Source organism: Pseudorca crassidens, chromosome 1, assembly GCF_039906515.1.
Source record: "Pseudorca crassidens isolate mPseCra1 chromosome 1, mPseCra1.hap1, whole genome shotgun sequence".
NCBI lineage: Eukaryota > Metazoa > Chordata > Mammalia > Artiodactyla > Delphinidae > Pseudorca > Pseudorca crassidens.
In genome coordinates this window covers 144,273,272-144,288,165 of record NC_090296.1, presented here as the reverse complement: position 1 = coordinate 144,288,165, position 14,894 = coordinate 144,273,272, and the positions used below count along the sequence as shown (strand labels likewise).

General features: G+C 56.3%; 1 protein-coding gene across 1 annotated transcript; it reads left to right on the top strand.

Annotated features, from left to right (window-relative positions):
- Window positions 1–666: 666 nt before the first annotated feature.
- MFGE8 (milk fat globule EGF and factor V/VIII domain containing) lies at window positions 667–14,800 on the top strand. The gene is made up of 9 exons (XM_067696443.1): window positions 667–832; window positions 3,558–3,686; window positions 4,073–4,204; window positions 6,393–6,574; window positions 6,995–7,150; window positions 7,839–7,983; window positions 12,472–12,656; window positions 13,775–13,930; window positions 14,052–14,800. The coding sequence occupies exons 1-9, from the start codon at window positions 760–762 to the stop codon at window positions 14,187–14,189; spliced, it is 1,296 nt and encodes a 431-aa protein (XP_067552544.1). The 5' UTR covers window positions 667–759; the 3' UTR covers window positions 14,190–14,800.
- Window positions 14,801–14,894: the final 94 nt, after the last annotated feature.

The following is a 14,894-nucleotide window of genomic DNA, read 5'->3' as shown; positions in this document are numbered from 1 at the left end:
ATAGTTGCCCCAGAGACTTTATGGCCTGAAAATCCTCAAGTATTTTCTATGTGGCCCTTTACAGAAAAAGTATGCTGATTCCTTTTTTTTTTTAGTCTCTTACCATTTCAAAGGATGCCGCTATGATATACTATGATATCGTTGTGTATGTCATTTTATACGTGTGAGTTTTGGTAGAGTGAATTCCTGTAAGTGGAATTGCTAGGTCTTACTGTCTCAGCATTTGTCATTTTCATAGATACTACCACACAGCTCTCTTGATAACTTGAACCAGTTTACATTTTCTCCCTTGAGCCTGTTCCCGTAGCCTCGCACTAACAGTGCGCTAATAATTTGATACCTGCCAATCTGATAACTGAAACATGGTACTCGTAATTTGCATTTTTCTTATTATGAATAAGGTTTAGCATATTTTCTGAAGCCAACAGTTAAAAAATCAAAAAGCAAAGAACAAACAATTCCTTCTGAGCCCTTTCTAGCCCAGTCGACTCTGGACTCAGGGCCTGGTCACCACCAACACTACGCGGGATGCCGGGCGTGGCCGGAGCTGGAGTGGGTGGCCGCGGAGCCCTCGGTTCCCCCCCATCCCCTCCCAGCCGCGGAGCCCCGCCCCGAGTCCGCCTCTGGCGGGCCTGGGCGGAGCACGTGGCCCAGTGGGAGGTGCTGCGCTGCCTGATTTATTCCCGTCCAGGAGAAGGAGTGAGAACCGCCGGGTCTGAACAGCCCGAGCGCCGGGTCTCGGGCCCGCATCTCTACACCATGCCGTGCCCCCGTGTGCTGGCCGCGCTCTGCGGCGCGCTCCTCTGCGCCTCGGGGCTCTTCGCCTTCTCCGGTGAGTCGATCGCGCCGCCCTCTCGCTCTCGCCCCTCCTCTCCGCGCCGCTCGGAAGTTCGCCGCCGCGCCCTCCCTCTACTTCCACTGTTTACAAACTTGGTCAAAGAGCCGGCGCCAAGCGGAGGGGCGACCTCTCCGGCTGCGCCCCGGAGGGAGGCGGGGATGCCCTCGGCCTCTCCTGCTGTCTCCGCGCCGGAGGGCTTTTGGCCGGTGATAGAGGCTTGAGCGCTGGGCGGGGACTCGGGACACTGGGTGACAGCCCAGCCTCCCCCAGGGATGAGGCTTACACAGAACAAAGGAATCCGCTGTGTTGGGCCTCTCTTTTCCCATCTGTAAAATGAGGCCATTGAACTGTGTCTGACTTGCGCGCTCCTTCCACCAGGAAGTTTCTAGGACTCTTGTATTGATAAGTCTTCTCCAGCCAGCTTTCCCTGGTAACTCCCTTCCCAGCCCTGGCGGCTGGTCAGTTCACTGGAATTTTATCCTCTGCTTCAAAGTAGGTGTCTGGTCAGATAAGCGAAGGGCTGGGGAGTCGGTGGAATGGAAGGGCCTCCAGCTGGGACCCAAGAGGGGGCAAGGAGCCTGGGGAGGGACTTGGAAAAGGGCTCCCTCCTGAGGTGACGGCGCCTGACTACCCCCCTCCCCCTGCGGCCTTGGGCTGCTGCTTTATCTTCCTTGGTCCTCCTCCCCCGCCTAGGATGCATCGTGCTAGCAGCTGGGCCTCCAGCAGGGTGGTCATGGGGATGCCCTATTCGCTTCACAGTGGGCTGAGGAAAGGGTGCCCACGGGGTGGGGGGCGATGGCAAAGACTCTTCAGGCACCCCCTCCATCATTTTCTCATAGAAATAAGATTGGCTGAAGCAAGTTGGGGGTGGGTGGGTGGGTCCCAGATGAGCCCTGGCTGTGCCATCCGGTGCCAGTCTGACCCCCAGGCTTGGAGTGGAAGCCTAAGGCCTCTCCAAGCTCCCCTGAGACATGGAGAGCTGGCTGGGTCTTAAAAGTCCCTTGCCACTCCTCTCTGGCCCCAGAGCCTGAGCCCTGGCAAAATGTCCCTGGGGAAATCTCCCAAAGAGGGTAGGACACTGAAATCCCAAAGGCGGTTTTGTGGAGGGTGACCTGGCTTTGTGGGAAGGGGGAAGTACCACAGCTGCAGTGCACAGGTGAGTCAGTCAAGGGCCTGCCAGATAGGGGAGACCTTTCCCTTTCCCTTTTGCCCACTCACCTGCTTTGCCCTGGAGCAGTACAGGGAGAGGGCACTTTGGGAGGGGGAGGGAGGGGAGTTGGACCTTGCCTGGTCGGGAGCCCAGGGCTCTGGCCATTCTCAAGCCTCTGCCGTGGCAGTGCCCACCAGCCTGTCAGGTCAGGGAGAGAATTAACTTGCTATTTAAAGCCAGTGACTAATAGCTCATTGGGAGCCTCCTTAAGCTCCCGAGGCCCACGCTGAGGTGGAGCTCTGAGGCCTCCATTGCTCATTGACAGTGTTCCCTTCCCTGGAGCCCCCGCCCTGGTCTCTGGAGCTTTGGGATCTCAGGAGGCCCTCCAGCCTGGGATGGCTTGACTCTGCAGTGAGGAAAAAAGATGTCTCATGTTTTACCCCAAATGACGGGTTTGGGTGTGGGGTCTGAGGCAGCCCTTCTGGGATGCTAAGGTCAGCTAGAAGGTGCTCTGCAGGCCTGGCTGACCTAGTGGGCTGAAGTTCACTCGAGTCAAGGGATTGGGGACAGGCTAACAGTGCACATCTGTCAGCCAGGGCCCCAGCCGGAAGCTGTGATGTCCTCTCTAGCCCTCTTCCCACCTCTACTCGTTGTCCAGTTTTTCTCAAATCTGTCCTTCTTCCTCACCCCTTCGCCTGACTTCCTGTCTTACCAGGAGGCCTGTGACAGCCTCCCTGATGCTCTCGATGCTCTCCTGGTTTCCTACCTCACCTGCTCCCGTCCTGTTTCCACACAGAGCCAGAGGGATCTTTGTGTAGCTACAGGATGCCTCCCCACCCTGGGCAGCGCATCCACATCTCTGCAGATGACCTTTGCTTGACATTCTCCATCCCCAACTAAGAAATGGCTTGCCCACTCCCACCTCATGCTTGAGAATCTCTGACTTTTTTTTCCTGGTGGACAATGGTGGGGAGACTAAAGGAAGGTTAAGAGCCCTTGTTCTGCAGGCTGAAAAGTCTAAACTTGTCATTCTTAAGAGTCCCTACCAGTCTCCCTTTTCAGGGATGTCTTACTGTTCTCCAGCATACCATGTCCTCTGTGCTTCTGCTTTTCTGAAGAAAGTTCTTTCCTCATTCCCCAGCCTGACACCCTCCCACTCTGACTTTCTTTTTTTTTTTTTTGGCCATGCCACAGGGCATGTGGGATCTTAGTTCCCTGACCAGGGATCGAACCTGTGCCTCCTGCATTGGAAGCACAGAGTCTTAACCACTGGACCACCAGGGAAGTCCCTCCCTCTCTGACTTTTAAACTAGCTCAAATGTCCCCACCTCTGAAACTTCCTGCTCCCTGGCAGAAACCATCCTCCGCTGGCCCCTCATGCAGGCTTCCGTCAGAGCTCATGGCCCCTCTTCATTATGTGGTGACTTGTCTGCCGCTTTCCTCTGGCTTCTTGAGGCCTAGACTGCATCTGATTTCTCTGTCTCAGGGGCCCGGGATGTACATGGTAGTTGGCCCCCCAGATATTTACTCAATGAACGACTTGTTCCTGACTCAGAACTGTTATTGCAGGTGACTTCTGTGACTCCAGCCAGTGCCTGCATGGTGGGACCTGCTTGTTGGACCAGGACAGAAAACCCCCCTTCCACTGCCTCTGCCCTGAAGGCTTCACGGGCCTCATATGCAACGAGACTGAGAGAGGTACCCGCCCTGGGACATACCTGCCACTTCCCACTGGCTCCCAGTTGCAGCCCAGGCTGCTGGGCTGAGCTCCTCCCGAAGTGGACACTGGTCCCCAGCACCCCTCCTGTTGCCCGCCAGCTTTTCCCTGGAAGCTCCCAGGCCACTTGGAAAGCTGGGTGCTTCCTTCACTTGGGCTGACTCACCTACCCGTGACCCTTCTTGGCTCCAGGCTGGCCCAGGCCCCATCGGGCAGATTGGGAGGGGGGAGGGACGAGATGGTTGGGGGAAGCGGGCAGTGGGCCAAGTTTGGGCGGAGGGTCCTTTTGGGCTTGGCCCATCTGCTTCTGCCTGTCCCCAGCTCCTTCCTGATCACCTGCCCATCTCACCTGCCTCCCTCTCCCCAGGTCCCTGTTTCCCAAATCCCTGCCACAATGATGCCGAATGCCAGGTGATTGATGACTTCCACCGAGGGGATGTCTTCACCCAGTACATCTGCGAGTGCCCTCATGGCTACACAGGCATCCACTGTGAGATTGGTGAGTATCTGGGGGTGCCTGTTCCAGGGGGCAGACCCTGAGCCACAGTCCTGGCAGCCCAGGCAGTGTGCTGGCCTTATTCCTGGGTCAGGGTGCATTGAGGAAGTGGACAGAGCCTCAGTTAGGCCGGGGTGGTGTGTGGGGGAGGGGCAGGGGACCCTGTTGTCCCTCCCCAGGCTTCTTCCTGCCTGGCCCTCTCTTCTGGGACTGCAGGCCAGGCCTGATGTCTCTGCAGGGGAGTGAGGGCTGGTGGTAACCCCAGAGGTCGTGGGAGTGTTATTTTATGTCACCATGAATCAGACACACAGCATTAGGGTAAAGTCTTGACATTTCTCTACCAAGAGGGGAAAACCAACAGATTCTTAATCTTTTGGGGCCCAGGAGGTTAGTTAATAAGGTTTGAGCCTCAGGGTCTGACAGTTCTGGCCCAGGTCTGATCTCTGGCTTCATCACAGAGCTCTGGGAAGAGGGAGAGGCCTGGGCAGGCTGGGTCATCCCCTCACGGTCAGGCGCTCAGAGGCCCTGCGTGTGCAGAGGGGCTGACCCGCCTGGCCTGCTTGGTCATCCACGTGGCCACAGACCGGTGCTGGGCGGGTACCTGGCAGACCTGGCCAGCATTGTCTGTGCACGCCGTCTCCCTCCTGGCCTGGCTGGGGTCCCTCCCACAACCCAGGACTCTTCCTCACTTGCTGTGGGGCGGCAAGGTCATGTCTAGGTGCAGGGGTAGGGGGAGTAGGGGTGGCGGTGCCAGACGTCTGCAGTCCGGTGGCTGTGTCACTGAGCCCTGCGGGCAGGGGGCAGGTGCTCCTGCTGTAGGCAGATGTGGGGCTGGGCTCTGGGAGGAGGAGGGAGGGCAGGGCCAGCCCGGTGGGAGCTGGCTCCTTGGGAGAGCAGATGAAGTGCCTGTGTCACCCTTCATGTTAGAGGAGACAGCCCCGAGGGCCTGGGCCCTGGGCCCTGGGCTGAGGCCCACGTGTCTGAGATACTGGGTGGAGGAATGCGGGGGTGCGGGGTCACCAAAGCTGACAGAGCCCTGGGTGGGGCCAGGTGGGCCCACTAATTACGCTGCTAGGAGCCCAGGTAACCCTGGGTGTGCCTGAGTGGGGATTACTCATCTAGCCTCCTTCTGCTTCTCGGCCTGGGGTCTGTCCAGCACCTGGGGCAGAAGGCAGGAGGCGACCACAAAGCTGGAGGAACACCCCCAGAGAGACCTTTGCAGCCCCTCCTTATCTGTTACATGGTGTGTTTCCTTGGAGCCACCAGGACCCCACAGGCCCAAAGAATGCACGTTTGGGGCCCTCTGGGTGTGGGCATGGGGGCTGCGAGGACAGAGCAGAGCAGACCTGGCTTCAGGTCTCTGCTCAGCCAGTGGCCCGCTCTGATCTCGGGTGTATGGCCTCCCTTGTGCCTCATTCTCCCTGCGAGAATGTCAGACACCGAGCTTCGTGTGAGCCTGGGATTTTGGAATAAGAGTGGATCTGTCCCGGGTTCTCTGCTTGGGAGCTGAGCCCCAGGCACACAGGCTCGGCCCCCAAGGACCACATCGCTTGGCCAGGGGCAGCTTCCCAGATGGCTGGGTCAGGACCAGTAGCTAGAAGGGGCAAAGGGTATGAGGGAAAACAGAATGGCACTCACACCCCATCCAGAAAACTCCTGCCAGTGGGATTCTAGAAACCTCCAGGCAGATGTGCTTCTTGCTTTATGTGCAGTACGAGTAATGTTCACTGCTGTCTGAGGCGTCGCTTCTTCTGAAGCCATCCTCCTGGGGGAACCAGGGACCGGGCTGGGTGTGGCGGTCCTCCTGATGGGGCGGGGGCACGAAGGAAGAGGAGGCCACGCTGCTATTCACTCAGCAGCCCACTCCTCCCTCGAATAATTGCTGCTCCATATCCTGTAAGAACGAGACCACCTCCTGCAGCCTGGTGGGGGACACCAGCTGCCAGTCATGGCAGTACCATGAGTGCCGGCCTGCCCTAGAACCTTCTGGCAGCCCAGGGTCCCAACCCCCAGTGACTCTGCCCGGCCCCTCTCTTCCTCACTGTGCACCTTGTCTTGGTATCTCCTTGGCCTTCATTGTCCCTTCATGGTGTCTGCTCTGGGTCCCCGGCAGAGGCCACACTGTCTTGTTCTTGTGTCCTCTGGGCCCCGCATGCTCGGGTGGCCCTCTGACTGCCCCCTCCCCCCTCAGTCTGCACCTCGCCGCTGGGCATGGAGACGGGCGCTATCGCCGACTCCCAGATCTCCGCCTCGTCCATGCACTTGGGTTTCATGGGTTTGCAGCGCTGGGCCCCGTATCTGGCCCGCCTGCACCTCACGGGCATTGTCAACGCATGGACATCCAGCAACTACGACAGAAGCCCCTGGATCCAGGTATGGAAGGGACGGCTCAGGGGTGCGTAGCGTGAGGGGAATGAAGAAGATGGGATGAGTGCACCTGCATTTGGGGGTCACCACGGGAGGATTCATAACCGGGATCTAGGTAGCATGGTAGCAGGTTCCCACGGGTGAAGTATCTTTAAGTAGAGGGCAGCTTTGGGGGGCCTGGAGTGCGTGGGCAGGATGAGGGGGAGTGAACGCTAGGCTGTAGAGGGGCTCTTTGCACTGTACGAGGCCTCTGGAAGCTTGTCCTTGTGTGCTTCCCTGAGCACTGGGCCCAAAGCCTGGAGAGGGCCAGATGAGAAAGCCGCCCTTATTTGTCCTGCTTGGGTTGTTCTCCTTCTGGGCTGGGGGAGTGATGGCGGTGAAAAGAACCTGGGAGATAGGGGTTCTGTCCTTCCTGTCCTGGTCCAGGTGAACCTGATGCGGAAGATGCGGGTGACGGGTGTGGTGACGCAGGGTGCTAGCCGCGCAGGCAGTGCCGAGTACCTGAAGACTTTCAAGGTGGCCTACAGCACCAATGGGCGCAAGTTCCAGTTCATCCAGGGCGCAGGGGAGTCAGGAGATAAGGTGAGGTTTGTTGTGAGCCCTAAAGAAGGGCTGTGGTCAGCAACCCCTGGGGCTCCAGCGCCGTTTGAGGGCCCCCAATGAGGTGAGAGTGCCCTGGGTGATTGGCCTTGAGGTGGGTTTTCAGGTGTTTCTTGGTTTGAAGAATTTGGGAAACCCAGATTGTGCCCGTGCTCTGTGGTTAAAAGTAATAGCCCCACTTTATAGATAAGAATAGTGAGACTCAAAAAGGTTCAGTGACTCGTTGAGGGTGGCGGTAGTGGTGGATATGGGATGCATTCAGAGCCGTCAGGGATACCATGTACAGTCATACAGGTTGTATACTGGTGTCATTACTAAGTCAGCACCATTCGCGTCATGTTTGTGTACTTCTATCTGTGGGAAAATTGTTATAAAAACGTCTTTTGAGAAAGGAGTACCTTTTCCTAATTTGCACAGAGGCACCCTATAGATCATAGGTGGCCCTGTGCGAAAGACGGGGGCTTTATGCCCAGGCCCCATGGTGACCAAGGAAGATCTGAAAAAGGGAATCTGTGTTGAGGGCTGTGAGGTGGCCAGAGGAAGGGCTGAGCCCCTCCTGGCTCTGCTAAGCCCACCTCTGCCTCCGGGCCCAAAGAGGAAGGGGAGACCACCCCAGGAAGTGGGACTGCCCACACTGACCCACTCCTCCAGTCTGCCTCTTCTCTCCTAGATATTTATGGGTAATGTGGACAACAGCGGCCTGAAGGTCAACCTGTTTGAAACCCCTCTGGAGGTGCAGTATGTGAGACTGGTGCCCATGATCTGCCACCGAGGCTGCACCCTTCGCTTTGAGCTCCTTGGCTGTGAGTTGAATGGTGAGTGCTGGAGGCTCTGTTATCCTCGGAGATGGCTTTCCCTGCCCGCTCTTTTCTCAGCCAAGCTGAGCTGAGTAGGGTGGCAGCAAGGCCCGGGAACCTGGGCTGTCACAGGAGATGGCCACAAGAGGGATCATCTGGCCATCAGCAGTCCTGCCCAGGTGTTTGCTCTTTGCTGGTTGGTAGAGGAAAAAAGACACCACCTCAATTTTCAAAATATTTTCACTTAACTCTGATTGGTTCCTTGAGCTTCTAGAACATGTAGCATTCGTTCTGTTTTGCAGATGTCAGTTCCACGAGGGCAAGGAGTTTGTTTTGTTCACTGCTGCGTTCCCAGTGCCTAGAACAGAGCCTGGCTCATAGGCACTCAGTAAATATTGATGGATGAGTGAGTGAATGAATGAATGAGGAAAATGAGGCCCAGATAAATTGTTTATCAGGGGCACACAGCTGGTAGGTATTAAAAGTTGGTCTGAATTCCTGGGCTTCTGACACCTACCCATCCACTGTTTCTTCCCCCAAACCTGTAGCCTGCATTCAAGAGAAACATGGGGACTTCTAGGGTCATAGGGCTGGAGATGGTGCTTTTTTTTTAAAGATTTTTTTTTTGATGAGGACAATTTTTAAAGTTTTTATTGATTTTGTTACTATATTGCTTCTGTTTTATGTTTTGGTTTTTTGGCTGAGAGGCATATGTGATCTTAGCTCCCTGACCAGGGTTCGAACCTGCACCCCCTGCATTGGAAGGTGAAGTCTTAACCACTGGACCTCCAGGGAAGTCCCCTGGGGATGGTGATTGTTTTTTTTTTTTTTTTTGGGGTACGCGGGCCTCTCAGTGTTGCGGCCTCTCCCGTTGCGGGGCACAGGTTCTGGACGCGCAGGCTCAGCGGCCATGGCTCACGGGCCCAGCCGCTCCGCGGCATGTGGGATCCTCCCGGACCGGGGCACGAACCCGTGTCCCCTGCATTGGCAGGCGGACGCTCAACCACTGCGCCACCAGGGAAGCCCGGGGATGGTGATTCTTGTTGCTCTTTCCGGAGAGGTTCAGATGGAGGGATGGGGGACCAGAAGGGGATAGGTTTCTGCTGAGTCATAAAAAATCTCACCACTGGAGAGGTCAGGGTGCAGAGGTTGGGCTGAGGGCCTTGTCTCTGCCCAGCTCAGCCCAGCCTTGCCTTCTCTGAGGCCTGGATAGTTCCCTCTTTTTGCAGCCACAGTGCCACCTGCTGGCCACCGGCAGAACTGTACGGCTCACTAGGCAGAGCTGCAGAGCAGAGGTGCTCTCTGTCTTTCTCATCTTAACCCAAGACCCACCCTCTGCTCCCCCTTCCACCCCCTGTGGCACCTCTTTCTGTTATCCCGTTTTAGTTACGTCCCAATACCACTCAGAGCTCAGTTCAGTGACTGTCTGGGTTTAGTCTTTTTTTTTAAGTATGTACTTGAGCCAGCATATTCTTGCTCCCAGGGTCACTGCTTTTTGAGCCTAACTGTTCTTTTTTTAAAAAATATTTATTTATTTTGGCTGCACCAGGTCTTAGTTGCGGCATGCATGTGGGATCTAGTTCCCTGACCAGGAATCGAACTCAGGCCCCCTGCATGGGGAGCATGGAGTCTTAACTACTGGACCACCAGGGAAGTCCCCCAAGCCTAACTGTTTTAAGTGGGGAGTTAAAGACTTTGCCTTTTGCTAAAAGGAAATTCAGGTGATTGGTAAAGGACATAGACAGGTCTGGGGCCCCCCACCCTAGGCTCCTCTCCCTGGAGTCCCTCACTACTCACTGTCATAGTCTGAATCCTTTGGCTAATTTCCAGCCTAGGCCTGTCACAGCCGGTTACCTCCAAGGCCAAGAGAGGGTGAGTCTGGCAAGCCGAGGAAGTGAAGTTTTTCTGTTTGCTCCCCTCAAGGACTGGACCATCTCCTTTCCCTTGTAGGCATTCCGGTCACCTGGAGAGAGTGTTGGTGTGTGCCTGTGTGCACATGCGTGGGGCTGAGGTCTGGGCGTTTCTGGGCATGCCCTGCACCAGGATTCCTCTTCACCAGCGGGCAAGGTGTCCTTGGTGAATTGATTAGTTATTTAACTTAGTAGATAGACATTTATTAAGATATTTATTAAGCTCCTTCTGAGTGCCTGGCTCTAGGGAGCAATATTGGTGAGATCCCTGACCTCATGGAATTGCATTCTAATGAGGGAGGCTGATGTGAAACAAGGATCAAATAAAAGAAAGGTCAGATAGCAGCAAGAACTATGAAGGAAACATTAGAGGGAGATGTGATGAGGGTGACTTGGGGTGAAGAGAGGGAACGGCATGGGGACTGCTGTGTTGGATGGCGTTTGAGTAGAGGCTTGAATGATGGAGATCAAGCCGCGTGAAGAACTTGGAAAGGGCATCCCAGGCAAGGAATTGACACATGCGAAGGCCCTGGGGCATGTGAAGGATAGAAGGGAGGCCAATGGAGCTGGAGCCTAGAGAATGAGGGGTAGCTTGGTGGGTGATGAGGCTGGAGAGGTAGGCAGAGACGGACCAGGCAGGGGCCACGTAGACCATTTTAAGGATTCAGGTCTTTATCCTGAGAACAAGGGGCAGCCATTGTGGAGGGAGTGCTAATAGGACACGGTTAGAGTTGGGTCTAGAAGAGCTCCCTTAGGCTGTATAGGGAGATTGGGGGCAGAGGGCCACTGTGAGTGAGGGGAGAGACATGTGGGAAGGTAAGGTGGCTTGGATCAGGGTGGTGGAGTCAATGGATTGGGCAGATTAGAGCCTTCTACTAAAGTGAGCTCCATGGACCAGCAGGATGAGCATCACCTGGGAGCTTGTAGAAATGCAAACTCCCAGCCCCACCCTTGACTTTCTGAGACAGAATCCTCATATTAACAAGGTCCCCAGGTGATCTGTGAGAAGCACTGCTCTGGTACCCCATTTTATAGATGGGGAGTCTGAGGACCAGAGAGGGGAGGGACTTCCCAGGGTCGCATAGCGAGTGGTGGAGCTGACAGTCCTGCTCTCGGCTTGGCACCCTGCCCAGGGCATTTTATGTGGAAGGCTGTCTGACATGCCGTAAGCAATGGGGGCATGAACTGCTGGAAGCAGATGATCTGTAGAAGGGTCCACCGTGGGCAAATGATGCCTTGGTGTCCTCTGCAGAGTGTTCCAGCCTTGGGCCGGTCTCATGGCCCTCCAGGTCTGGAGCCATGGGATGAGCCACCTCCCAGCCCAGCAGCCTCTCTTTGTGGGAGCAGGGTAGAGGTTACCTGGTGCACCACCGTCACGAGGAGATGGTACGATTGGTCGGCATCAGCACACTCTGGAGGCAAATGTCTTTACTGGCAGGGGAGTGAGCGTGTGGGGAGACAGTGAGGTAAAGCACTGGGTTCTATAGTCAGCTCCCAGATGGAGCCATGACTTTCCAAGCCCACTCTCCCACTCCTGACTTTGCAAAGGGACAGGCAGTTGTACAGTGGTGATTCTGCCACGTGTGAGACACGCCCATCGTTCTTTTGGGAGTTTTATCTCCTGCCTGTTCCCGACTGTTCTGGCCACCTGCAGGTGCGGAACAGCCAGCACATTCCTGAGTGTTTGGAGCAGGCCTGAGTGAAACCAAGGCCAGCTTCTCAGGTAGCCCTCCCAGGCCTCTCTGACAGCATGCCAGGTAGTGAGTGTGTGAAGGCCCTCTGGGAGGGGCTGTGGGGCAGGGATACAGGGTTGTTCCTGAGCCCCAGGAATTCTGACTTTTCTGCTTCCACCTGCTAGAGAGCAGGAATATTGTCCTGCTCATCGCTGGGTCACCACCAGGCAGGCCTTCACGGCTCTGGGTTGGTGCAGGAGTGGTGGAGATAGTGTCACAGTGTGACATGGTGATTAGGAGTGTGTGTGTGTGTGTGAGACTTGGGCACAATGCTTAATGTCTCTCAGCCTCAGTTTTCTCATCTGTGGAATGGGGTTATTAATATCCTCTTCGTTCCGGTTTTTGTGTGGTAGATTAAATAACTGAAGTCAGCACTGAGTCAGTGAGATGATTGTTATTAGCACTCTTGACGGTTATCCCAGGACTCAGCGGTGTGAATAGCAGCTGTACTGTAGGAGTGACAGAGAGGAAGTGCTGTGAGTCCAGAGAAGGGAGAAGTCCCACCCAAGTGAGGTGGTCAGGGCAGGCTTCTTGGAGGAGGTGTCCCATGAGTCAGGCCTTGAAGGAGGGTGGAGGTGGTGGATCAGGGCCTGCCGTGGTGCAGAGGGAGAAGAGTGGTGGGTGATCTGTGTAGAGCAAGTGAGGGGCGCTGGGTGGGAGCTGAGCTGAGGAGTGGGTGGGGCTGTCAGTAAGCAAATAGAATGGTTGGCCCTAAAAGTGGAAGGATCTTCCGTCTGTTGTCTAAGAGGATGCCAGAGGTCGGTCAGGAGCCACAGAGTTCTTTCCCCTTCACCACCTCATGCTCACACCCCTGGGAGGCTGTGGACCCCAGATCTGGGTGACAGCACCCCCCTTGTTGGCAGGATGCGCCGAACCCCTAGGCCTGAAGGACAACACCATCCCCAGCAAGCAGATCACAGCCTCCAGCTTCTACAAAACCTGGGGCCTCAGTGCCTTTAGCTGGTATCCCTCCTATGCCCGGCTGGATAATCAGGGCAAGTTCAACGCCTGGACCGCCCAGACCAACAGTGCCTCTGAGTGGCTTCAGGTGGGTCAGGCTCCCCCTCGGGTGCAGGGCTGGGGTAGGCTGGCATTGGGTGGGTTTGGGTGGGGCTGTTGGATCTATGACCCTGGCCCAACCCAGGCTTCTGCTCCCCAAGAGGGAGTTTCTGCACGGCCTTGTTTGTGTTCGGCTTTGCTCCTTCTTCCTCTCATATCCCCACCTTTCTCCTGATTCTGTAACTCCAGAGGGGGGGATGGTGGGGGAGCTCAGTGCTGCTTCCACCAAGGCCCCCAGTCCCAGGTGGTGAGTGTGTGTGTGTGTGTGTGTGTGTGTGTGTGTGTGTGTGTGTGTGTGTGTGTAGGGGTAGGGCCACCTCCATTGGCTGCCACAGGGTGATAAGGCTGAGCCCACGTACAGCAGGGCGGGATGGAGGAGGGACACCTCAGGATTTCTCTGCCTGCACTCAGAGGATGCTCTCTAACTTGCTGTCTGAGAACACACCGTGTGACAGCCCTTGGATTTCATTGAAATTGGGAAGCACAGGAGAGTCATGGAAAACCAGAGCACCCACTCACTTTATAGATGAGGAAACTGGGTCCCAGCAGGGTGAGGATTTGCCTGGGGCTCACCCGCTTGTTGGCAGTGAGTTGGGTTTGCAGCCTGGGTCTTCGCACTGCCTGCCCAGGGGCAGCTGGCAGGCTCCCTGGGATGGGCAGGGAACTGGGGGGCAGGAGGGGCATCTCTAGGCCCCAACAAGCACATTAGCCTGTGGGGCTGGGTTCCGTGAGGAGCTGCCTGCCTTTGGAGTCCCTCAGGACCAATGTCAGGCTGTGGACAGCCCTGCAGGGGCCTCAGGAGCAGTTCATGTCCCTGTAGGCTATGGCCTCCCCTGTCCCTGTTCCTATCCTATGAGGGGTTGGCAGTGAGTTGGCTGGAGCCCAGGCTCTGAAATCTGAGCTTCATTGCATCAAAGTGCTTAACAGTGTCTGACAAAGTAAGTGGAATTATTTATGCCCATTTTATAGATGGAAAACTGAGGCTCTGCCAAGTGAAGTAGTTTTTCCAGAACTAGATTGTATGCCCCAGTGTGTCTGCCTTTTCCCACCTTACTGGAGATGGTCCAAGCAAAGAGATGGGGTGGATTTTTTTTTTTTTTCCTGTAGATTGACCTGGGTTCTCAGAAGCGAGTGACTGGCATCATCACCCAGGGGGCACGAGACTTTGGCCACATCCAATATGTGGCAGCCTACAAGGTGGCCTATGGTGACGATGGTGTGAACTGGACTGAGTACAGGGACCAGGGGGCCGTGGAAAGCAAGGTGAGTGTGTGTCCAGCTGTCCTTCCCTCCCCACTCCAGGGATGCCCTGCGAGTGGGATCTGGGGCCCTAAGGGGAGGAAAGCTGGCTCTGGGGCCCTCCTGACCCCCTCTGTGTCTCTAGATCTTCCCTGGCAACATGGACAATAATTCCCACAAGAAGAACATGTTTGAGGCGCCTTTCCTGGCTCGCTTTGTGCGCATCCTGCCTGTGGCCTGGCACAACCGCATCACCCTTCGCGTGGAGCTGCTGGGCTGTTAGTGGTAGGCCCAGCTGCAGTGACCGCAAGGGCCGTGGGGGCACCTGCCCCTTTCCTGGTTCTCCTGGCCTTCTGGGGACCTGCTGCCTTTTCCACCCGTCCTCCTGATTGTAGCTGACCTGGGGGCGGGGGTTTCAGTCGTCTCTCCCTCCCTCCCTCCCTCCCCCTCCCACGTGCCCGTGGTGCCTACCCCTCATGCCATCCCATTTTCTTAGGCACGGTGGGAGTTGAGTAGGTCTGGGATGGACAGGGAAGGGCGAAGTAGGGCGCGTGGGTCCTCCGTAGCACCTCTCCCACACCCCCCATTCCCAAGGCCCTGGAGGAATAGGCCCTGAGGCCCCAAGCTGGAGAGTGCTGGTCTCCTGCCCCTCAGCCCTGGGGCATGATGCTGCCACTCTGCTGCTTCCACCTAGCCCCCCCGACACTTCCCCCTCATCTCCCTGGAGACCCCTCTTGACCCTCCTCCTGAAGCCTAGAGGGAGACAGAAGCGGGTGGGGTGGGTCTGTGGAGAGATGGGGGAGGAGGTGGCTGGGCCTGGGCGGCCCTCTGTGCTGGTTCTTCACCCCCGAGTACACAGGCAGCTTTCAAAATATATTTATATCACCCCCTGAACTCTCGCTGTGGTTCATCGTTGCTCCGTCAAAATGGGCTTTGACTTGGGCTGGTGTCCCCACCCTGAGTCCTCCCCGGGTCCCAGCATTCTTGT